General features: G+C 45.2%; 1 protein-coding gene across 4 annotated transcripts in view; it reads left to right on the top strand.

Annotated features, from left to right (window-relative positions):
• The first annotated feature begins 2,972 nt into the window (after positions 1-2,972).
• KSR2 (kinase suppressor of ras 2) overlaps positions 2,973-25,750 on the top strand; it is a 435,191-nt gene continuing 412,413 nt past the window's right edge. Inside the window, exon 1 of one of the 4 annotated variants that reach the window (XM_083151467.1) lies at positions 2,973-3,911. In XM_083151467.1, coding sequence (XP_083007593.1) covers positions 3,735-3,911 — 177 coding nt within the window. In that variant the 5' untranslated portion in view covers positions 2,973-3,734. The remainder of the gene's footprint in view (positions 3,912-25,750) is intronic. The other 3 variants (XR_014445794.1, XM_083151468.1, XR_014445796.1) reach the window with 3 other exon arrangements.

The raw sequence follows: 25,750 nt of genomic DNA, 5'->3' as shown, positions 1-25,750 counted from the left end.
GCCCATTTTGAGAACAAATTTGTACTGCGATCAGATCTGAATAAGGGCCCATGTGCACTGCAGGGTTTTAACAAGGTACAGGTGGGAGACAGTCTTCACAGGAAGAGGAGCAACAGAAGAGGAGGCCATGCACTAAAACTAGAGGGAAGAAGATTCAGGGGAAATTTTAGGAAAAATTACTTCACAGAAAGAGTAGTAGATAAGTGGAATAGCCTACCATCAGAGGTGGTAGAGGCAAATACAGTAGAACAATTTAAACATGCTTGGGATAAGCATATTGATATCCTTCCAAAAAAAAAGGATTAAATATGGTTTGAGGTAACATGTTTAAAAATGGTCAGACTAGATGGGCCAAGTGGTTCTTATCTGTCGTCAAATTCTATGTATTTACCCTGCACAGAAACAAAATAACTCACACAAATCTAACTCTCTCTGCACTTGTTACATCTGCCCCATCTGCAGGGCACATGGTTTTGCCCATTTTGAGAATAAATGTGTACTGCGATCAGATCTGAATAAGGGCCATAGAACAGACCTCTGCTAGAGACACCACAGCAGACAGCAGCACCCCAGATAGGGAAGAGGAACTGCATACAGTAGTTCTTAAAAGGTGCTGGGTTCTAGAGTTAACATTATTATATATGATGAACAGTACTTTTATATATATATATATATCATGCTCCAGGACACTTCAAGGTGTTATAGTAGGCAAAGCGGTCTTCAATGCACACTAGCAGCACAGGTTTTAGGGATATCTAGGCTTCAGCACAAATGGTTAAATCGAAATAGCTGAGAAACAAATTAAATTACCTGTTCTCAAGCATGGATATCACATAAGGTGTGTACACACGGGCTATAATCGCTGGCAATATGGTCGCTGAGCGACCATATCGCCAGCGATTGAGTGTGCATCGGCGATAAATCCCCGGGTGCGTGCTCCCGGGTTTTAGCTCCTTTATGATCGCTGGTCGCAGAAGCTTGCTCCTGCGACCAGCTGATTCCCTCTACGGCTCCCCTGGCAGAGATTCCCTTTCATCAGCGACCATCTCTGGTCGCCGATGAAAAGGAGACACTGAGCAATATATCGCCCCCGTGTGTACACAGCTTAAATCCTGAACTGCTAATGTGCATTGACAAGAGATAAGGAATACCTGTGGTATAGGTATAATACTACACAACGTTTAGTAATAATAAACACTGACATGTACATTGTTATATCCTATGCCAGTTGTTTCCAACTTTTTAGTATCACGGCACCCTGGAGTATCAGCATGTGTTTTTAATGGCACACCTAGGATAAAAAAAAAAAATTATTGATAAAATTGGAAACAAAATATTAAATTAAGTAAACTGTTCCTACAGATGTAGCCATACTCATCATGGCTACATCGCAGCCATGGGTGCCTGTTTTGCGTACCTAGTCACACCCATGGCTAATAGGTTTCTAATGGGCCATGGGTGCCATTCATTCTAATGGGCAGTCACCCAGAGTGGGATGTAGCTTTGATGAGCATGGCTACACCAGTACCTGTCCTTGGGTATGATCTCCGGGTTGGTTGCAGGGAGCAGGGATTGCATGCGATGTCAAGGGGAATTGGATGCAAGGGGAATTGGATGCGACTTCTCCCATAGGAGTAGTCACATAGGCCCTTATTCTGGTTGACTCGCAAGTCTGCAAATTTCGCAGTCTTGCAAGTCCACCAGTCGCCACCCACTGCACGCACAGCTGCCCACCCCCTCCTCGCATGGTGCGATTACCCCCGCAGTCATACATACTCATCCATTCTCAGCCTTGCGTGCGGGCACATAATCATTCGATGATCATGTGCCATCGAATGATTTTTATAGCGCTCGCAAATGAAAGACGCCTCCTTAGTGTCTTAAGCTGTGTACACACGGGGGCGATAGGTGCTGAAATCGCTGGCGACCATATTGCCAGTGATTGGAGTGCACACCAGCGATAAATCACCGGGTGCACGCTCACGTTTTTAGCCCCCTTATGATCACTGATCGCAGAAGCTTGCTCCTGCGACCAGCTGATTACCTCTGCGGCACCGCCGGCAGAGGTTCCCTTTCATCAGCGACCATCTCTGGTCGCTGATGAAAAGGAGAAACTGAGCAATATATAGCTCAGCCATATATTGCTCAGCAATATATGGCTGAGCAATATATATCCCCCGTGTGTACGAGGCTTAACATCTGTGAGTGCCTGTACAGGAAGCCAGCGGATGTCAGATGCCTGCCCCCCATACCCACATCATCAGGGAATTACCATGAGAACGCCCAGCGTTCCCATGGGCGAATCTCCCTGCCCGCAAACCCACGCCCCCCCACGTCTGTATTGATGTGTGCAAGCGCCAGCAAATAATCTATTCGCCGTGGGGGCTCGCACACAGTGGTTGCACATGCGCATAGCAGACTATGCACATGCGCAGTTGCAAAACATCGCTCCCCTGCACAAACACGCAGGGGAGCGAATGAATCAGAATAAGGGCCATAGTGTATGGGGGCCTAGCAGTTATTTTCCTGTTTTGGTCATTCATGTATTCTGTTAGGAGCTACAGAACCCTTGTGGCTCCATATAAATAAAAATAATGTTTAATAATAATTTATAAACAAAAGCGAGGTTGAGGTAAATGTAATGGATTTTGAAGGCATCATTTCTACTAATTATCCTGTATCCTAAAGTATCTAAAACAATTGGCAAACGTGAATTACTGGATAGCACATACAACAATATTGTTGTTTGGCTGAATTAACCAAGTTTAATGTTTAATAAATCCACATAAACAGGTTACTACACTGGACACAACTTCAACTTGTATTAGTTTTATTTATAGTAACTGTACAATGGTATCCAAAGTCAAGTAGGGTGAAAGAGCACACACACAGCTCTAACCTACACCCAGCAGCACAGTCTGGTCCTGCTGTGAGCGCGCGTTCATGCTGCTCTCTCCCAAGCTCCGCCCACTCCTCCCATCCGAGCCCAGGGCGCGCATGATTGACAGGCAAGATGTCGGTGCAGAGAGAGGCAGGAGGGGATGCAGCAGCAGCAGTACGGGCAGCAGCAGGCACCGGCACCAGCAATTGCATGCAGCAATCACCCTAAGGGTCAGCCCATGCACACATCACAAAGAGTAATTATTATCAATAAAAAAGGCATCCTACAGCAACCAAATAATAATAATAATAATAAAGAAAGCACCCTGCCAAGTGCAACTGTGAGCTCCTGCAAGCACCGAGATGGCGTGCAGGTGTTGTGAAGAGATGAACACCTCCTGATATCACTGCTATTATTTTTGTATGATTTGTATTATTATTATTATTATTTGTTTCTGCTGGAAGCTGCTTTGCAGACAGAGCCTGTGCACGCACACACATTTCTTTCTTTCCGGCTGTTGGCAGCATCAGCACCGCTGCCTGGTGCTCGTGTGATACAGCATCTCGGCTGGAGGCACCGAGGAGCACTCACTCTAATGGAGGCAGATGGAGGAGTCAGCTAGTGTGCAGGGTGTAGGTTTGATGCATCCTCTGTGCACACAGGCTGCCCTATCCATGCACCTGTGCTGAAGCCTGGGGTAGTGGGAGGAAGCAGAGGGGTGGGTGGGGTGGACCAGTGGGAGAAGGTTAGAGTAGGGATACAGCTCATTTTTGTATTAATATTATTTCTGGGGGGGGTGGGTGGGGGGGAGGGGGGTGGGAAGAAAAGGGTGACTGCAGAGCAAAGGGGAGAAATGGATGAAGAAAATGTGCCCAGCAGCGACGATCAGCCTCTGAGTTTGCAGAAAGCCCTGCAGCAGTGCGAGTTGGTACAAAACATGATAGATATCAGCATCTCTAACCTGGAGGGGCTCAGGACCAAGTGTGCCACCTCCAACGACTTGACACAGAAAGAAATCAGGACACTGGAGGTAGGAGATTACCTTGGGGCATCTGCATGCAACCTCGCTATTGTCAGCATTGGCTGCTGGTGTTATTACTATCTCTGTCTTCTTACTGGGCGCTTGCTGTATGTAGCACACTGATACTTTGCCCACCAGGACTGCGGTGCTCAGTGCTATTGGGGTTGTTCCTCTGCACCCACTGGGGCGATCTCATATCTTTCATTTCGACCCATCCCCCTATCTTTCATGCTGGCAGTGGGTTTGTTTATATCCCCTGCTTGGTGTGCAGTGCCATAAATTAAGCAGCTGCAGTGCAATGGAGTGAGCCTGCGCATTCTGCAGGTGGTCGCAAAGGTGCTTCCCTGTATGAGAGACTTGTGCAGTGCTCCTACAGTATGTCCCCTCCGTCTTCTTCCCCAGCCCACACCTGCTGCCATTCATTCCTGCTGAATTGTTACAGATAGATGTCACAAGTCTTTCTGCATTGTACAAAGATGCTGCTGTTCTGCATTTATTAGATTTCACTATGGCACCAATCACTGTATAATAGGCTGGGGGTTTGCAGCACACACAGAGGCAGAGCAGCACAGCTGAAATCCGAGGACAATATCCTACTGTATACAATAATATAGAGTGAAAGATATAGACCTGGCCAAGCTAGGCCCTTTCATTTGCTTTAAAGTCTGCTGTCATGTATATGTCATTTGCTGTGGTTTACTCATTTTACTAGACAGAGATGTACAGTATCTGCAATTGATTTTTTTTTTTATTCTACCCTCCTAAGTGGTATACTGCATGTAATTGGGGATTCCTTCTAATTATTTTGTGCAGACCCTCCAAGTGCCATTGAGTTCGGTTTGCGTTTGCTGATCTTTAGTGTTAAAACGTTCCAATAATATGCGTAATACAGTATTTGTACTATATTTCTGTCTGTAAACTGTAAGATTCCACTGGTGTTTGCAGCTGTACCTAGAAACTCAGGTCAGTCACTACACTAACTTATGGTTCAAAACTAACTTTGGATAAAAAAACCTTTGAGTCAGGTGGTCCCTTGCTCAGTTACACAAACATGTTTTACAGTATGTTCACAGATGCTCAGCATAGAAGTTAAGTATGAATAAATGACATTATAGTTCAGTTACCAACGGCCTATAAGTATAACATAGTTCATGTTAGTAGATGTATTTCATTTTCCTTGCAAACAGGCCTTATGGATGTCATAACACAACTGATAGCATCAGGTCATTATTAGAGTGTATTTATTCTAAATGAAGATTAAGTGGTTCATTATTATTTTATATAAGTCGACTCCATGTTTTATATTCTGTTGTGTCAATCCTATTAGGTGCGGATGATTCGCACTCGCAAATCATCACAGCACAGGGCGCAGTTTACGGTGGACTGAGGCCCTTATTCAGATCTGATCGCAGTACAAATTTGTTCTCAAAATGGGCAAAACCATGTGCACTGCAGGTGGGGCAGATGTAACATGTGCAGAGAGAGTTACATTTGGGTAGGGTGTGTTGAAACTGAAATCTAAATTGCAGTGTAAAAATAATGCAGCCAGTATTTACCCTGCACAGAAACAAAATAACTCACACAAATGTAACTCTCTCTATACATGTTACATCTGCCCCACCTGCAGTGCACATGGTTTTGCCCATTGTACTGTGATCAGATCTGAATAAGGGCCTGACTTTGCTTAAAAGTGCTTGTAGTATTTACAATGCAATATAATAGGGGTGGGCAGAGATGGGAGGGCACAGCATTGTGCGTTGTGTGGTTTAGTGTGTTGCGTGATGTCACTAAACTCATTAGTACAGGTAGCCAGACAAGTGATTAGGCAGCCATGCTTTCAGACCCTGAATCCCTCAAAGTCTTGGGGCCCCTCAACTGGTCGGGCCCGGTACGAGTGTCCCCTTTGACCCCCCTGTCGCCTGTCCATAGGGGTACAATCATTTTTAAGCAAATTCAGCCCTGCAAACGGTGCGAGATAGGCTTAATTTGGGTGCTGTTTTCAGCGTTTAAACAGCTCCCGAACGGCAAATCGCACCCTTCAGCACTTATATGATCAACCTCGGTGTCGTCCCATATATATTTCCCAGTAAACATGTAGAACAATTTTTTGTTTTCAGTTTTGAAGATGGTCTGCTTTCATTTCAATGTATTGATTGCTTTCTGATGAAAAGTAATTTGCAACTAGCAGATCCTATGTCTCTGTGCTGGATAAATCTAACAGATTTTTATTTTTCCAATATACAGGTATTTTTGTGACCTTATTCCTTCCATTATGCAATGCACATGTGTTGACAATCAAATTATTTTGTAGACCCTACCGCACAGAGTGAAAACATATTTGTGAATATGTTTGATTTTATACAGCATTTGCTTGTGTCTTGCCTGTGACAGATGCCGATTCAATGAAAGTGGAAAATTCATGGGAGTTAAGAGAAAACAATAAGGGCAACAGGTCCGTGGCCTAGGGTGGTATTAATTATAAGGCTGTCATTAACCACTAAAGTCGCTTGCCAGAGCTATAAAGTTGTTTCATGTGGATGTGGGACATGAGGAAGTGCTTTGTAACATTGTCTTGTTGCAACTTAAAACTAAAAGTCCACAGCAATAACTATCCTTTAGATGTCTTAAAAATGTTTCTAAGGCATTGGTATTCAGCCACAAATCCCCAGCTCCTTGCATCAGCACACTAACTTTCCATTTTATTTGCCAAGGCTCATATTGGTTAACAAGACTAGTGAATAGTGTATGCAACAATATAAAAATGCATGCAAAAAAACTCCAATCTTCTCCTACCCTGTTTTCATTGTTTTCATCTTGTCCCCCCCCCCCCCCAATTTATAAGTGAGTTATACCCTTACCTGGATTAGCTTCCACCAGATCTCCCCCCCACCAGGATATCTTAGAAGAGCTCTCTACATTGACAGTGTGAAATTGCGTTTTTTAGTTGAGGTATGAGACTCCAGTAATCTTGCTTCATGGCCAGCTGCACTTCATCATAAAGATCTTATGAGGTTTAGAGAACTTGGCTGGGAAGACACTATAGAGCATTGGTCTGGTATTACCATCAGAATAACCTAAATTGCCAGGTTTTTGAGGGGATGCCTTAGGGGAAGACTGTATGATTGACATACTGTCACTTATTCGTTTTCTTTCCACTACAGCTCCCACTCACAATGACATGTAGCATTCAGAGTTGGGTTGCCCCACAGGGATACCGGGGTACTGCCTGGATCCGCCTATAGGAATCAATGTTACCTTATACTGCAAAGGTCTATGGTGTATTTTAAACAGTGTTTTCCGGTTATTAACCTGGTACATAATCATGCATGCACTGGCAGAATTTACTATATATATATATATATATATATATATATATATATATATATATATATATATATATATATATATATATATATATATATATATATAATTTATTTATGAAACCATTCAGACCATGGACTCTAACATTTAGAGAAACCTCTGTGGTTGCTGCCCACATGCCTAAGCATGGTCCCCAACCAATGTATGCCCCCGGCAGGCCACAGTCGGACATTGGTAGCAGTGAAGTTGCCGCTGCTCCTCTGTGAGATTAATGGGCTGGAAGTGTGGTTTATGGCTATTTTGTCACTTCCTGCCATCAATTCCTACAAGAGGAGAACAGACCCTCATGCTCTGCACAAGGTGTAAAAAATGTGATCATTGCAATACCTACGGGGAAAATGAAGAAAGGGAAGGGGGGGGACATCCTAGGAAGCTCTGGGAGCAAAGAGGATATGTGCTGCTAGCTATAGTTCAAATGAAGCACTATATTAGATGAAGTATTAAATGTTCTTTCAACGGCATTGATGTATCAAGCAGTGAACAGACTGGGTAAGTGGACAAGCTAATTCGTTTCTAGGGGCAACTTCTCCACTGGTCTACATCTACATTATTTTTATTGCTTGATCACATCATAGAGGAATTTCCAGTTCCAGTTTGCGGGACCTGCAAAGATTCTCCAAGGAGAGTTGAGGGGAGTAGTAGGTGTCCAAATGAGGTCCTGGTTCATGTATTCCAATAATAGAGGCCCACACTGGCAGTTGTGGTTGGGAGGGGTGTCTGCACCTAATGCATTTTGGTGAAAAACTGAGTACCCCTCAGCGAAACGCGTCAGTGTCAGACACCCCGCCCAACCACAACTGCCAGTGTGGACCTCTATTATCAGATACCTGAACCAGGACCTCATTTGGACACCTACTACATGTGGAACTATTCCAATACATGCATAGGACAAGTACCAGCTGACACCACTCCAAAGGGCTCCCTCAATTCTGCCAATTCATCGGTGCAGGACTGTCTCTCAGCTTTTGTTCCACAATATTACTGTCCTAAAATCCACAGTCCATAATAATATATATATATATATATATATGATAGATCCTGATCATCCAGCAGTGCAAGAGCACTAGAACAAGTACAAAAACCAGTTTTCATTTGCAGGGATTGAGCATTCTGAAACTTGTAGTACTATTGAGCGACAGTTTGGGGGCTGAGGGATGAAGAGGCAACCTGCTGACCTATGGTGTGCATACAAAGGAAGAGTTACTCCCCTCCCCCCTTATTTGGAAAGTGGATGTGTCATACAAATTGCTGCTGTAACCAAGGATGGATGCAACCCATCCTCAATCCTGGCTGCTCTCTAGCCCTATCACCCCAATATACCCCACACAGTCTCCCTAGAATTATCTTTTGCAGCAGGATCACCGGTTGCTTCCTCCTCCCTGGAGTTGGGGTGCTGCTGCTGTCTCTGGCCTGCTGCAGCCAACCCTGGTAACCATGACAACTGCACAGTGAGGGGCTGGTGCTTCTGATGCCATTGCTCCCAAAATGGGGGTTTCCAAATACAGAGCATGGATGAGTAGATTGGAGACACACAGCATGGAAGCAGAGCAGCTCAAATGCTGTGCAGAACTCCTGCTCCTTCCTCTGACCACATACTGGCAGGGAGGTGAGAAGAGGATGGCAGGATAGGCCAGCTCTGGGAATTTGGGTAGGAGGAGGACCTGGAAGTTGGTCAGTCTATGGCCCCCACTTCCAGGCTCAGGTCTGTGAGACATTGGGCCAGCCAGTTGGATTGACATCTGAGGCCCTGTGTGCCTGGGGCAGTGTATTAGTGCATCAAAAGTTTAGAAAGTACTAATAGGCGCTGTGTCTAGGATTCGGGTGCCGGACGGGGTCCCGACAGTCAGGGTCCAGACAGGCATTTACCCAACGTCGGGATCCCGACTGTCAAAACACCGACAGCCAGGTACCCGACGGCCGTCGGCTATTTTCCCTTGTGGGGGTCTACGACCCCCATAGAGGGAGAATAGAATAGGTGGCTCGCATAGCGAGCCACTGTGCCCGCAGCTTTGTTACGCTCGCCATGCTGTCTGGGTCCGGGGAGTCGGGATCCCGACTGTCAAAACACCGACAGCCAGGTACCCGACGGCCGTCGGCTATTTTCCCTTGTGGGGGTCCACGACCCCCATAGAGGGAGAATAGAATAGGTGGCTCGCTATGTGCAGCATTGTTACGCTCGCCATGCTGTCTGGGTCCGGGTAGTCGTCGGGCTAATGACTGTCGGGATCCCAACGTCGTGCTAATAACTGTCGGGATCCCAACTGTCGGGACCCTATACCACACCCTATGATTCATGAGAGCCCCTAATCTTCATGGTTGCCTCTGTCGACATGCCTGGCATAGAAGGAGGAAAAGTGTACTTTAGTGACACCATGTAAAATGTTTGAAGCCTAAATCATACCACATCATAGGCCTTATTAAAGCCTTCTTAGGACAAAACCATGTGCACTGCAGGTGGGGCAGATGTAACATGTGCAGAGAGAATTAGATTTGGGTGGGGTTTTACTTCAAATTGAGATCTATATTGCAGTGTAAAAATAAAGCAGCCAGTATTTACCCTGCACAGAAACAAAATAACTCACCCAAACCTAATTCTCTCTGCACGTTTTACATCTGCCCCCCTGCAGTGCACATGGTTTTGTCCATCTAAGAAGGATTTTGTCAGAAAGAGTGAACTAGAATAAGGCCCCATGTGCTGAGGGGAATCTTTTTTTTTTTTAAATACTTGCATATGTTTTAGGTTGTAAGGTGGAAGCGTATGCTGGAAACTGGAGCTTGTTGCTTCTCGTTTAGTGCTATGTACTGTATATGTTCTTTTCATAAAGTTACAATGTTGTTGTGTGATGTTCTCCAGACTCCAGTGAAGAAGCATACTGTCTTTGTTTCAATCAATAATGGTGGGCCTGCATTATACAATTTTCTGGGTGATCTGCCTGATATTACCAGATAAATCAGTTATTTCTATAGTGCACTTATATTTGATAACGCTTTTACAGAGAATATTTGAACATTCACATCAGTCCCTGCCCCAGTGGAGCTTACAATCTATATTCCTACCACATACACACACACACACACACACACACACACACACACACACACACACACACACACACACACACACACACACACACACACACACACACACACACACAGGCATTATAGGGTTAATTTAGTTTGGAGACAATTAGCCTACCAGTATATTTTTGGATCGTGGGAGGAAACCGGAGTACCCGGATGAAACCCTCGCAAGTACGGGGAGAATATACAAACTCTGCACAGTTAGGACCATGGTGGGAATCAAACCCATGACATCAGTGCTGTGAGGCAGTAATGCTAACCATAACACCATCCATGCTGCGCCAATAATTTTATGGTGCATGTGTGTGACCTAAAAATACAGATAGATAGGAAAGCCAAATGGTCCAGCATGTCCGCCACATGCAGTATTTTGAAGTTAAAAGTCAGCCGCATATGGCATTGTATGAGTGGAGGAACGAGGAAATGTCTCCACCACAGGAGAGGAAAGCAGATATCCTGTGGCTAGACACGGAGATGCATTGTGTGTCCATACAGGCTGTCATATCAAATGTCTGTTGGCTTTTATCTGAACATGTGTACCAGCCATAAGTGTGGTGTCATATATACCAACATCATCTCACAGATGTATAGCCCTAGATGAGGAAAGAGGCAGATCCTGGATGCAGAATATGCATTTATTAATAGCACTGGACCAAATGAATCTGCAGGGTATGTACACAGTCCTTGATTTTGCTTCTTACAGACATAGTGTAATGGCATATGAAGTACCGGACACAGTGAATATTGTGTATGAGTGTCAATACTGTACAAAAATTGCTGGCATGAGGGGGCAACCTTACACAGTTTGCCTGGCACATAGGAAAAATATATGACTGTTTTTAAAGGATTCTTACAATGGATTGATGGTCTCTGTGGGGTTACAAATGGGACAGCCTGGTACAGTGATGGCCAGAATCTGAAGATAATCTGACATACTGTAGTGCATGTTAGGATTTTGATGGTTGTATATAAAGCAGGGTTGCCTACTTTTAAAGTCTCCTGTCCGGGATAAGCCCGGATAGGAGACTGTCAGCAGCACTTCGGAAGGCGAGTCCTGATGCAGACATCATCCCAGTACTGCAAATCTCGCAATTCCTGGGTCTTCGAGGAGGGGCGGCTAAATGATGTAATTTGCATCTTTAGCCCCACCCCTCCCACATAAAGCCGCAAAATTGTGGGAAAGTAATGCTGCTGTGCAGAGGAGGGATGCCAGTATTTAGGAGGGTTGGCCACATTTCCAGGGATCGCATCGCACGCATCACATGGCTTTTTGTGCCTTGCAATGTGTGTGATGCAATCTCAGTAGTTAATTTATTTAATTTATTCACTGCATCCTGAGTGAAATCGCATCGCACATCATGTGAGATGAGATGTGAGATGAGATGAGAGATGCGATCTCAGTAGTTCATATGGTAAAACACCTAAAACAGCACCACTCTCCACGTCACCCCGAAGTGTGGCGAGCCCCGCGAGGGGCGGCGTAACGCATCCTCCGACCTTTTCATACCCCCACTATCCACGTCGGCGTGGAGTGTAATTAATATAGTGTGGCGAGCGCAGCGAGCCACCGAGCCCGAAGCGTGGTGAGCGTAGCGACCCCCGCGAGGGTACGCAGATTACTTTACATGTATTACGCGTCCCCGCGCGGGGCTCGCTGCGCTCGCCACACTTCGGGCTCGGTGGCTCAGTGGATCAATCATTGTCAAAAGCAAATATATATAAATGTCTCTGTAAGATTTTTAAAGAAGAGCAGAATATGAAAATACAATATAACCATGTGGGGACAAGCTTTTCACTCAACACTGCATGGAGCAAGACATTTGGGGCCAGATGTATTGGGTATGGGTAATTCAATCAACCAAACAAATGTTAACATGCATTGGGTCGACCTCTATAGTTCAACATGGCTTAGGTTGACACCTGAAATAAGTCGACATACCTGAGGCTGACATGTATGGAAGGTCGACACAAGCATTAGATTGACTGTCAACCCGTCGACGTGGGTTTTTTGTCCTGAATGTTGACATGGGCCACTTTTCGGGCACGGTGCCTCGCTATGTTTGGCACGCTAGTCTATTTCCTATCTCCATGCCCTAATGGATGGAAGGGCATAAAATACCGCCTGTCGGTGCAGAAGAAGTGAGAAACCAATGTCAACCTTTTGACCGTCAACATAATTCTTGTGTCCACCTTCCATCCATGTTGATTTTGGCATGTTGACCTATTTCAGGTGCCGACCTAAGCCATGTCGACCTTCGTTGGGGGACCCAATGCATGTCGACCTAACAACTGTATACAGATGTATCAAGTGATCAAATGGAGAGTGATAAACAGCCAGCCAATCAGCTCCTAACTGCCATGTTACAGGCTGGGTTTGAAAAATGACAGGTAGCTGATTGGCTGGTTGCTTATCACTCTCCACTTTATCACTTTTTGAAACTTGATACATCTGACCTTTGAAGAGGTCCAAAAATGAAAAACAACAATCCGAGGAGTTTTGTTTAAAAATGAATGCCATGCAAACATTTAACATTATTTATTTATTATATATTTTATCATCTTTATATTGTATATACCAGAGGTCAAATGATAGGCCTTACGCATACATTTACTATGAACCCTAGTGATCATGGAAAAAGCATTGGTATTAATGTGGCTGCTTTACTGCTAAGTTCACAGACAACTGTTTGCAGCATCCAAATGAGGTGCTTACATAGAGGGTAATTCAGACCTGATTGCACAGTTACCTTTCAGTTAAGCCACTGCCCCGCTAGAGGTAAATACTGTGTTGCGGATGAATGTGCACAGGGTGTGAATGGATGTGTATGGCTACACATCATCTGCAGCTGGGCGAATTTGTTCAAAACCCATGCTGGCCATCAAATGATTTTTACATTGGGCACAAGTCATCGCAGGCTCAGAGTAGCCAGAGACTGACGATAGTGTGATGGAAAAAGGCGTATCCGGCCTGAAGCTGACATCACACATCCTCCCCTAAAACGCTCAGACATGCTGTTTTCCCTGACACTCCCAGCGTTCTTACCCAGCATGCCTGCGTTTTGCTTAGAGCTCACACAGAAAGGCCAGTTATTACCCCCAGGTGCCTACTTCCTGTCAGTCACCCTGCTTGCGGTCAGCGATCGAAAACATTAGCAGGCTATCATTGCAGGATGGTCTCTGACATGCGTACTGCGACCTGTATGCATTGATAATTGGCCGGTGTGCAAATTCGCAGCCGTGCGATCAGGTCTGAATTATCCCCATAGAGCCACATGACAAAGCCTTAGCTGAAGTTGATTATTGTTACTGATGTTTTTTTTTTTTTTACTACATAATTTATATTAACCCTTTGAGTGCCATAGGTGTGAAAATTGGCAAGCAAACATTTTTACTCATCATAATGACCTGTTTACCTTATACAGGAAATCTAATCTTTTTTTTTACACAACATTTGTCATTTGAATTTATATAACAAATGTGAGCGATGTTGGCTTTTTTTAGCGGATATTTTGCACATCTCTCACAGAGATGTTGGCACTCAAAGGGTTAACATACCAATGTATTTAAAACAAATGCAATAGCAAACTGTATATAGCAAAATATATCGGAGAACGCTGCTCAGTCCCAAAAACTGAAATCCCACATATTTGAATTTCACAGTCTAAATACAGTTCTGTCCTCATACACTGTTTTCTGGGGGGTTCTCCTTAAAATGCTGGCAGCATACCCCCACACACCCACAGGGTGTCAGCAAGCGAATGCCAGCCTTCAAGCAGTCGGCTTGCGCATGTGCACTGCAAACCGTGTACATGCGTGGTTATTTGATAATCACTCGGGCTGCAAATTAGCCCAGGGAAGGAGTCTGAATCGGGTTCTAAGGGCAATATCCTATTACCCGGGATCATGGCAGCCCCCATATACCGGCACAAGACAAGGTTTATCTGCATTTGATTGACCTGCCTCAGGCAAGCGAAACATAATTCCTGAAAGCAATGAGGGCTACACTGCTACTCACGTACACTGTAGACTGACTTAGGGCACTATCTATAAATTAATGTAAGTTGTGTGTGTTTATGTGGGGGAGGCGCCGAATTCCAACTTGCCTCTGGCAACTGGGATGAATTTACGCCCCTGTATCAAGTAACATTTCTTTCAGAAGTATAGACTTTGCTATTTACACAGTTGGACCTATGAGTTTTTTTTCCCCACAAGATACTGATTTCTGCACTAGATATGTACAGTGTACACTAACAAGACTTATGCCTGGTACACACCAGAACGATCCTGATTGTTAGTAGATCGTTAGCAGATTGTGCGATGGTCGCACCATCTGTTGGAGCACACGATCTGCTAACGATCTCAATCCGATCCCAATCCAATCTGAGTCTGTAGCTAGTTGAATGGGTCTATTACAGATCCTACCTGCAGCAGGTAGGATCTGTAAAACGACCAAACAACATCGGGGACGCGCATCGGATTGGAATCTGATCTAAACATGCAAAAACATGCCCGATCTACATACAATCTACATCCAATTGGTCGGAAATGGATCCAGATTGATGCATAGTTGCCTACCTCCTGCATTTTGCAGGAGACTCCCTGAAATAACAGCAATCTCCCTCTCTCCCTCATTAGTCCATCTCCCTCATTTCACCTAGCCCACATTACACTGTTACATTTTTTGGGGGAAAAGGAATGAGAGATAGATACATTTACATTGAATCATCAGCACCATTTCCCAGCACTTTACCAACTATAGTAGCTCTTACTAACTGCTTTGGGGCTCATCTACATTTGGATATAAATCATTTTAAAAGATTATTCTCAGATGTAGCAGTACACACCCACACTTCTAGGTGACACGTTCATAATCTCTTTTCACAATCTCTCCATATACAGAACTAGACACGCCCTTTGTGAGGAGAACAACACGTCCCCTCAATGGGGCGCTGTGCAAAATTCTACTACCAACTATAATCTTCCTAAAATTTTTCCTTTTCCAAAGTAGGCAAGTATGGATTGATGGGATTGAGCCCTAATCGTTCTGGGGTGTACCCTACATTAGCGAAAAAACAGTCAATCAGCTCCAAACTGTCATTTAAGTCTGTGACATGACAGTTAGGAGCTAATTAGCTAGTTATTTATCACTCTCCCTTTTATCACTTTTTGAAGCTTCATACATCTGGCCCTTAGAGAGAGTCAAACTGGTTGTGGGAAGTGGCTGAGAAAGCTATACCATGTAATGTAAGGGTGTGTTTATGTGACAGAATTAGACTTGGATGCAGAGACATATTGCATATTGCAGTGCTGTAACCCTGGTGTATTATCTGCAGTGATGATGAGGTTAGTTGTCAGACGCTTCTGATTGGTTGATTGCATCTGATCCCCTCCTTTTGATAATATACAAACCATTTGTGTGGCTTCAGTTTTATATGAAGTTGCAGATGTCAATTCATTTTTTTAAATTTCTTTGATTGCTCATTGTATTTGGACCATAGCAGGAATGGTTTGATTTAATTGAATTTAATATGTGCTTCAAATTATATTTCAGTCTGTTTTTAATTGTATTTTACATGGTAAATTAGACATACACAATTATTAATAACACTGTCCAGACATTATTCTATCTTATTTATATGACATTTCATTACAGTATAGTATTGTATACAAATTGGGTTGCAATTTACTGCTAACACTGTCAGGCCACATCTCTATGCATATTGTTACTCCTGGCACAGAGTATTATCAGGCCTCTGTTATAACTTCCAGTGCTCACAGAAGGGATGAGCACAACTTCTTCTCTATGGGATTGTACTCAGGGAGTGATTTATTAATATTATCCTGTACAGACACAAACTCGAATAACTCCATCCCTGTAGTATACCTCCCAACTTTTGTTGCCTGGCAAGCTGGACTTGCTATGCTGGAGGCGTGGCCGTGCCCTAAAAAGGGGGCTGCCATGTGATAAGGGGGTGGGGCCATCCATTCAGTGATCACTGGTTGTTGAGCAGAGCAGTGGTAATCACTGACTCTCTCATCGTGCCCCCCACCGGCGAGGACACTATGGTCCACGGGTGGGACAGCAAGACAGTGTCCAATTGACGGGACTGTTCTGCTGTAATCAAAACAAGTGTTGAGACGTATGCTCTAAAACAGGGGTGGGGAACCTCAGGCCTGGGGGCCCCCATAGCCGGTCTGAGGGGCCCTTCCACCCACCTGCTGGTTTTGCTGGGAGTAAAGTACAGGGGAATTCTCGCGAGAGGTTGATAGTTCTCGCGAGATTCCTCTTAATCAACAGCAGCCGGACACTGTCAGTCCTATTCAGTGTCAGCTGCTGGAGCGTGGGACGGCTGCATCAGGACAATTTGTAAGAGAAATTTTTACATATGCCCCCGAAGGATTTTTTCCCCATACAAATGGCCGTTGGCACAAAAAAGGTTCCCCACCCCTGCTCTAAAAAGTAAAAAGCAAAGTAATCATTTAAGCAATAATTCTGGGTTTGGAACAGTGCATGAATTGCATCTTACCTCAGAAGAGGAATGACTGTGATGAAACAATACACTTAGACTTGTGTCCTCAACACCCCTCTGTCCTCCCATTTTCACTACTAGTGGGCAGAATGTGGGAGGATGACCTAGTCTCCTGAGAGTCCAGAGCTGGCCATACCCAATTTGATGCCCTAGGAAAGAGTTTGGCTTACAACCCTAGTTCCACCTCTGACCCAGCACTGCTCGCAGAAGCAGCCAGCAACACCCATCAATGTTTTCCAGTAGCAATCCTCATTTTGGTTCTCTATGCCAGCAAGCGCATTATTTAAAATTGGCAACGTGCATGTCGAAGGTGCACAAGCCAAAAAGGGGCATGAACGCACAATAGATTGTAAATCAAATTATGCCACATACTAACATTAAAAGGCACTCTGCATGGCATTGTACTGCTCCTTTTTCACATTACACCATACCGTACTGCTCCTTATTCACATTACACCATATCATACAGCTTCTTATTCTGTTTACATGGCACCATATTGCTCCTTATTCATATTACATGGCACCTTAGTGCTCCTTATTCTCACTATAGCCCACTGTATTGCCCCATATTCACATAACACCACACGGTACTGCTCCTTATTTATATTACATGGCACCGTATTGCTCCTTATTCTTATTATAGCATACCATATTGCCCCATATTCACATAACACCACAAAGTACTGCTCCTTAATTATGTATTGCTCCTTTTTCACATTAAAACACACAGTGCTGCTCCTTATACAGATTACATTGCACTGTATCACTCCTTATTCACAATACATCGCACCGTATCGCCCCTTTTTCCCTTACACTGTACCGTATCACTCCTTTTTCACATTAGTACTGTTATCTTGCACATACACACACACACACACACACAAAGAAATTAATGATTGGGGGAAAAAACAAGGTTTGCCATTTACTGTGTAGCTAATATAAACAATTAGTTCTGTGTTACTGTAACACAGCCGCACCAATACTAAACCATATCACATTCTAGAGCGACAATAATAATAAACTAGCATACCGATAAACAGTACATAGTACTCCCAGTATGAGCATAATGGAACATGACCGTGCCAATACCAAAATATAGACTAGACTAGGGCGTGGAAACCCCGTCTTCAGGATACAATAGTATTGTATCCTGAAGATGGGGATTCCACGGCCCAAAACGTTGATCTACCACATGGATTAAAATTGTCCAGTCTTTCATCATATTCTCAGTCTCCGAGGGCCACTTCATTGCTGTGTTTGTATACTGGAGGATTCACCCCTCTCTAAGGGGGCACCAAAGAAAGTACCCCGATTTAAGCTTAACATCCATTCGCAGATTGCGTGCCTGGATGAAATCATTCGATGGTCACTGATCTTCAAATGATTTTTAAGGCATTCTCAAATCTAAGTCACTCTTTGGTGACTTAGATATGCAGTGCCTTGGTATGGGAAGAGGGTGGATGTCAGCTGCCCGCCCCTTGCAGCTGCGTCATGGGTGAAATACCATGGGAATAGCCAGCGTGATTGGGCCACAGACTGGTGGCTGTGGCCTAATGCCCACTGCCCATACTGATCTGTGCATCTGCTTGCACAGATGACATGCGCATAAGCAAATATGCGCATGCGCACTCCATCAAAATCGCTCACCATTGTGAATTTGCAATGGTGAGGATGAATCAGAATGATCTCCTAGATCAAGTCCAGTGTTCCTAACTGATGTGAGGCAGGATTGTGTTCTCCTGATATAAGGGCAGAGGGTTGCTCTTGATGGTGGAATAGCTGTCCAAGTGATAGGCTGGAGTGTGGATTACGGTAAAGACCACTGGAGCTTCCTGAAGTGTTGTACTATGCTGTGAGACCTGTATGTTGCAATGCTGTAACCATTGTTGCTGTGCTGATTTACCTGGTATGCTGTGCTGTTCACCTGCTAGATAATAAAGACCCAGACTTCATCTGATCCAACCACTATAGTAAATACAAGACTTTAAGGTCAGAAAGTTTTAAATTCTTTACAAATTAAATATAAGGATACCTAAACAAGAAGATTAGTATAATTAATTAATCATTTAATCAGGGTATTGGGTGAGTGAGCATGTGCATACAACATTAAATGCACGTACCGAAATGTGTTAAGATGATATTATTTCCTCAAACTGGTAATATAATGAGGACCCAGTGTTGCAAGTAAGGGGGTACGGCGTGGTACGGAGTACCTGTAAGAAATATGTTGCAGGTACGCAGTACCACTTACCCCTGATCCACTGTCATTTCTATTTTCATTTTAAGTCTAAATATAATGCATCCGCAGCCCACCCAGCGTTATGATTGGTGCTGTATGCTGCTACCGGCTACTGCTGATTTAGCCTGTCACACTGACAGGCATCAGCAGCGCCGACAGCATGAAGAGCAGGCTCCACTATTGTAAGCACAAGCTGCCCGGCTCTCCCACAAGCAAGAGCCAACCCACCCCCAGTCATTCCCTGTTTCTCATTCCCTGTCTCCTGTGTCCACGCCTCTATTGTCATTTAGTCACTCCTCTAGCTTTGTGTGACCACGCCCCCTGATGACACATGAACATGCCCATTTTTGGTGGAGGCTATCAGTACCACCAAGAAAAAAATTCTACTTGCACCACTGTGAGGACCCCAAATATATTACAGGCAGGGACGTGCAGTCAGGGGAGGCAGGGGAGGCAGAATGATGAAATGATGAAAATAATAAAAAGAAGATATTTATATATCTTCTTTTATTATTTTCATCATTTCTCCCTCTCCGGCTTCCTCCCACCCTCTTACACTGCTGCATGTGAGGATGGGAGGCAGCGGGAGAGGTGCCTCCCGCTGTTTACATTGCAACTCCGGGCAGCGTGGGGCGGGAAGGGGTGGGCAGGGGGGCAGGGTGCAGCAATGGGCTGTAAAAGCCCATTGAAAATGAATGGGGAAGCGGCACTTATACTGGTGCCGCAATGACAGGGGCACCAGTATAGACGCACGCCCCCAGATGTGATTGGGCCAGCAGATCCAGTGCTGGATCCGCTGTCCAATCACACATACAGGACCCGTGAGAGGAAGCAGCAGTGCGGGGCGCGGGCAGTGGGGAGTCCGGCGTTGACACTCACCGCCATGGAGAGGACCGGCCGCCGTCACCGCCGTGGAGAGGACCGGCCGCCGTCACCGCCGTGGAGAGGACCGGCCGCCGTCACCGCCGAGAAGAGGACAGGTGAGTTTGCCGGGTGGAGGGAGGGCAGGTGGGGCGCGCATGTACCGGCGGGGGGGTGCAGAACAGTCCCTGACAGTGACGTGCGGTGAGGTCAGTGCCTCCCCAGGCAATGACCTCACCGCACGTCACTGATTACAGGTCGTACTTAATCCTGTATATAGATAGGAAATCACCTGAAAAAGGTGAAAATATAAATATAACAAGTGGGAGAAACCAGTGGCGTAACTATAAATTTTGCTCCCCCCTGACAAAATGTTTGTGGCTCCCCCCCCCCAGGCATAACGGAGAAGCTGAAGCAGGAGAGAAGAAGAGAGACCAGCAGACACTGCTGCTTCCCTTGGCTCCAACGCATCCCAGGCCACCCTAGAACGCCAATACGCGCCCATCCTGTACACAGTAGCTAATAGTTGGCTCTGTGTACAGTCAATTGAATCAGTGGGGGGATTTGTCGTCTCTGCCATGGCCGCACATGCGCTGCGACTGACTCGCCTCTGGTGCTCAGACAGTGGGCAGCGGCAGGCAGCAGCATGTCAGTGCGTCGAGTGGGTGCCGGCGCCCACACAGACCCTGCTGCCACTTGATCCTCCAAGCGGCAGCTGGGGCTGCCTTACAGTAGTTACGCCACTGGGAGAAACCTTTATGGGGTTTAACATAGAGAAACATTCCAATATATTTGTGACATTTTACATTTCCTCCAAGGTATCAGAAACAAGCTAATTAGGATAATACAAGTATATACCATTAAAAAAAACTGAGGGGACCAAATGGACATTTAACCACTAGTTGATTTGATCATAGGCAACAGGATAATCTCACATTAAGAATGGAGCTCTGTCTCCTTCAGGGAAAACAGTCAGAATGAATGACTGAGAGCCCTGCTCTCTATTTATGAGGGATCCGTTATGACCTCATATCATCCTAAATCTGTATCTGTAAGGCTTCTCTGTATATTGGGGTCCCTAGTGCTATATCTAGGTGCAGGGTGCAGCACCCCTAAAACTATCATAAGCTAGAAAGCTTATATACCCAATATACAGAGAAGCCTTGACGTGGCTTGGGGGCATGTCATACACCTGCGCAGGAATATGTAACCAATATCTCTGAATTCTATTATCATGTAGTGTTCAAGATTGGTTACTAATACCATTCAGTGAGCTGGGGGGAAACAATGTATTTTTTTACTTACTCAGTATTAACCCCTCCCTAATGCACCTGAGTAATATTACTGAACTAATTGAGCATCTACCTCTATCTGTATTAATTTTGTTGGGAGCCAAGTAACTTACCAGTATATGTTTGAAATGTGGGAGGAAACCGGCGTACCCGGAGGAAACCCACGCAAGCATGGGGAGAATATACAAACTCTGCACAGTTAGGGCCATGGTGGGAATTGAACCTCAGTGCTGTGAGGCAGTAATGCTAACTATTACACCGTCCGTGCTGCCCTATGATATGATATGATCACTGAAGCAAACAACAAGGCAATATTCTGTAGGTTAGGGTAGCTATGGGCTGTTATATTGTAGTAGAGTGGCTGGAGCAAAAGTCAGCATCTTTCCTGTCTGTCTCCTGTACTTCCTCTACTCACTTCCAGACATTGATCTGCTGGTAAAATGATTGCGGGAGACAGAGCAGGTGATTGGTGACTTTGCAAGCTGCTCATTGGCTTAATGATGTGGAAACAAGAACTGCGCTAGCAAGACTGTATTCCCAAGTAATGACAATGTGTCTGTAAAACACAGGGAATGTTTCCATCTGAGTGGGAACACTATTATATAGCAGCCAACATTTTCAGGGAATTTTTGCCATTGATACCCCGACCAATATTTTTAAATTACCACCATTTGACTAATAAATGCCCTTATGGCAGTGGTTCCCAAACTGTGGGGCAGATTTATTAAACTTAGAGAAGAGATAAACTGGAGATTAAGTGGAGAAAAGGTAAAAGGAGATAAAGTACAGCCAATCAGCTGTGTTTGAAAAAGACAGTTGGGAGTTGATTGGCTGGTGCTTTATCTCCTTTTACCTTTTCTCCGATTTATCTCCAGTTTATCTCTTCTCCAAGCTTAATAAATCTGCCTCTCAGTGCCTAGGCACCCAGGGGTGCCTTGGAACACTTGCAGGGGTGCCTTGGAACACTTGCAGGGGTGCCTTGGGTTGGTGCTCTAGGCCCAAAACAAATTATTTTTGCTCAAAGTGAAAGGTAAACTTGTGCTGGTGGCTGCCAATCATAAATTATAGACAATTAGAACCAAAACTATGTCCACCACCACATATTGTAACTGAAAATAAGGCAGTTAAGAAAAATATATGAAATTAAGTAATTTATGCTTAATTTATCAATAGGAAACATTTGGATTTGGGGTGCCTTGAAAGAATGCTATTATTGTAGGGTGCCGTGATTCAAGAAAGTTTGGGAACCACTGCCTTATGGACATGGTTACAGCTGCTGCAGTAGGATAATTGAAGGAACCACATCACCCATTGATTTGGCTCCTTGTACTCTCCTTCATCTCCCACTATCCTAACATTTTTGCCATCACTGAAACCTCACTCTCCTCTGATTACACCACCCCTGCTGCCCTCTACTATGAGAGTTTCACTTCGCCCACTTGGTCAGGGCTGTCAACCTCCAAGGTGGCAGAGTGGGCTTTCTCCTATCCCCAAACCGAACCCTCCCTCACCTTCTTCACCTTTGAGGTCCACTCTGTTTTCCTCTTCTACCCCACTCACCTCCATGTGACCCTCCCAACTGTTCCTTCACATTCCTCAGCTACTTTGCTGCCTGGCTTCCACCACTTCCTCTCCTCTGTCCTCCCCTCCTTAGTGACTTTAACATCCCTATTGACATTACTAACCCATCATCCACTAATCTTATTGCTCTCACCTTCTCCTTTGGCCTTTCTTAGTGGACCCCCTCATTCATCCCCACTCACTGACTTGATCACTCCTTTGACTTGGTCTCCACTAACCGGTGTGACCCTTTGGACTTCTTCAACACTCTTTTCCCCCCTCTCTGACCACCAACTAGTTTCTTTGACCCTCTTATCTCTTCCTCTCCTCCCCACGCCTAGACTCACCCTCACCAGCATACATAAAACTAGAATGTTGGTAATGGGTGGTCCCAGTTCCAAATGTAATAATTTCTAAAGATATAGATATGAGAATAGCAGCTAGCAGCTGGTGGGCGGTGCAGCATCCAGCAAGGGCAGCAGGCATGGAATGCAGGCTTTGATGGACACATGCGTGACACTAAGCAAACACTGAAAAAACAAGGACAGTGTCAAAAATTTAGGGTGTGGCTTCGTAGGGAAGGGGGATGACCAAATAATAGTACCAATCCACATTTGACCACACAGTAGTGTCCAATATTCTCAGTAGTGCCACTTATACACATTGTGCCTGCTAAAGTTCCTTAGACACACTGCGCCAGGTAGAGCCCCTTAGGCACACTTCACCAGGTAGAGCCCCTTGGGCACACAGCGCAAGGATTATTCACACCATAATGCCCATTGCACATTATGCTGTACACAGTAATGCCCATTACACATATGCCACAAACCGTAATACTCATTACATGTTATGCCACACACTGTAATTCTAATTAAATATTATAATATACACCCTAATGCCCATTATATATTATGCCACACACAGTAATGCCTATTAAATATTATACCACACACAGGTTTTCCTATTACATATTATGCCATATAAGTGCTGCTTACCTACATGCTTGTTGCCAGGAGTTACATGCTAATTGCCATGAGTTATATGCTTGTTGCCAAGGGTTACAGGCTCATTGCCAGGGGTTACATGCTCATTGCCAGAGGTTACCTGCTCATTATCAGGGGGTTACACGCTTGTTGCCAGGGGGTTAAATGCTCCTTACCAAGGGTTTCATGCTTGTTGCCATGGGAGTTACATGCTTGTTGCCCAGGGGAAATTACATGCTTATTGCCCAGGCGGATTACATACTCATTGCCACAGGCGATTACATGCTCATTGTCAAGGGGAGTTACAGGCTTGTTTCCGCGGAAGGGGGGATTTACATGCGTATTGCCCGGGTGTTCCATGGCAGGCCTGCAGGGGAACAACATGGACAGCGCTCCCAGAATTCACACTGGCCGCCACTGCCCTCCCCTCCCATGTCAGGCGCTATTTGTCTCCAAATAGGCAGCGACCATCTTTGTAGGGGTGCAGGGTCTCTGTATGCTGACAGAGGCTTTGTGCCCCTGAGCACCCCCCCCCCACACACACACACACACACACACTCCCCAGCCAACAGCTCCCTGCTCCAACAGGCGAATGTGGTGGTCCGGTGCACCGGCGGAACACCGCACAGTTTTGCCTATGCTCACCAGATGTAATCTGGATGCGCTGGACCACACTATTAAATCCTCACTTGACACTGTTCTTTCTCCTCTATCCACCACATGGCCTGCCCCAACCAGACAGCCTCCTTCTATAACTCCACCCTTACCTACGCAATTGATTCTGTTTCCCCTCTCTCCTCTGTCAAACTGACTCTGTTTCTGCAAAAAATTTCTCTGGACAATTTTCGACATTTCAAGTTATATTCTCTTCCAACAGCTCTGCCCTCTCTCTTACCAAGCAATCTTTTTTCCAGTCACTCATCTCTTCTTAGTCCACCAGTAACCGCTGCCTCTTTAAAACTTTTAACACTCTCCTTCGCCCCCTCCTCCCTACTCATCCTCCCTCACTGCTACTGAAAATATGAGGCCATCTACCATGAAATCTCCTCCTGCCTTTCCTCAGTAACTCCGCTGCTGTCACCATCCTCTCCTATCAGCCTTCCCACCTTGTGCTTCTTCCACCTCATGACAGACAATACTCCTGCTGTGTTAGCATGCGGCTACTTGCTGTATATACACTAACTGTTGTTCCATGCATGTGCAGCTGCTGCCCCTGTCCTCCTACTCCCCTGAGTTTGTCTGGGTAGAGTAAAACAAAAGTGCTCTGCTGGCTCCGCACTCCCTACGCCCCTGCTGAAAGTATGAGTCCTACACAATATTAGGTTATGGCTGTTCGCTGTATGTACAGTATTTTCATATATTAAGTTTAATTATCCATTATTAATAGAATAATTGATACTTGTGTATTATCATGGCACCCCCAATATTGATCGCGCAATGTTTTTATCGTATCGCATCGCATGCCATACACCCGATGGCATGCGATGCGATTTTAGCCCCCTATTCGATTAAAAATTGTATAAGCACCCTAATGGGTGCTTACAATGTTAAATGCACCCCCACGCCACCCCCCACTATAAACGTGAACCCGAAGCGTGGCGAGCGCAGCGGTACGCGTCTTACGACCTTTTCATACCCCCACTATCCACGTCGGCATGGAGTTGATTTAATAAAGTGTGGCGAGCGCAACGAGCCACCGAGCCCGAAGCGTGGCGAGCGCAGCGTATACCTGCGAAGTTATGCCCGTCCCCTCGTGGGGCGCGCTGCACTCGCCACGCTTCGGGCTCGGTGGCTCGCTGCGCTCGCCACACTTTATAAAATCAACTCCACGCTGACGTGTATAGTGGGGGTATGAAAAGGTCGTAGGACGCGTACCGCCGCCGCTCGCCACGCTTCGAGTTCACGTTTATAGTGGGAGGTG

The sequence above is a fragment of the Crinia signifera genome, chromosome 1 (genome assembly GCF_055691185.1).
Source record: "Crinia signifera chromosome 1, ASM5569118v1, whole genome shotgun sequence".
Classification (NCBI taxonomy): Eukaryota; Metazoa; Chordata; class Amphibia; order Anura; family Myobatrachidae; genus Crinia; species Crinia signifera.
This window is presented reverse-complemented; position numbering and strand designations above follow the sequence as displayed.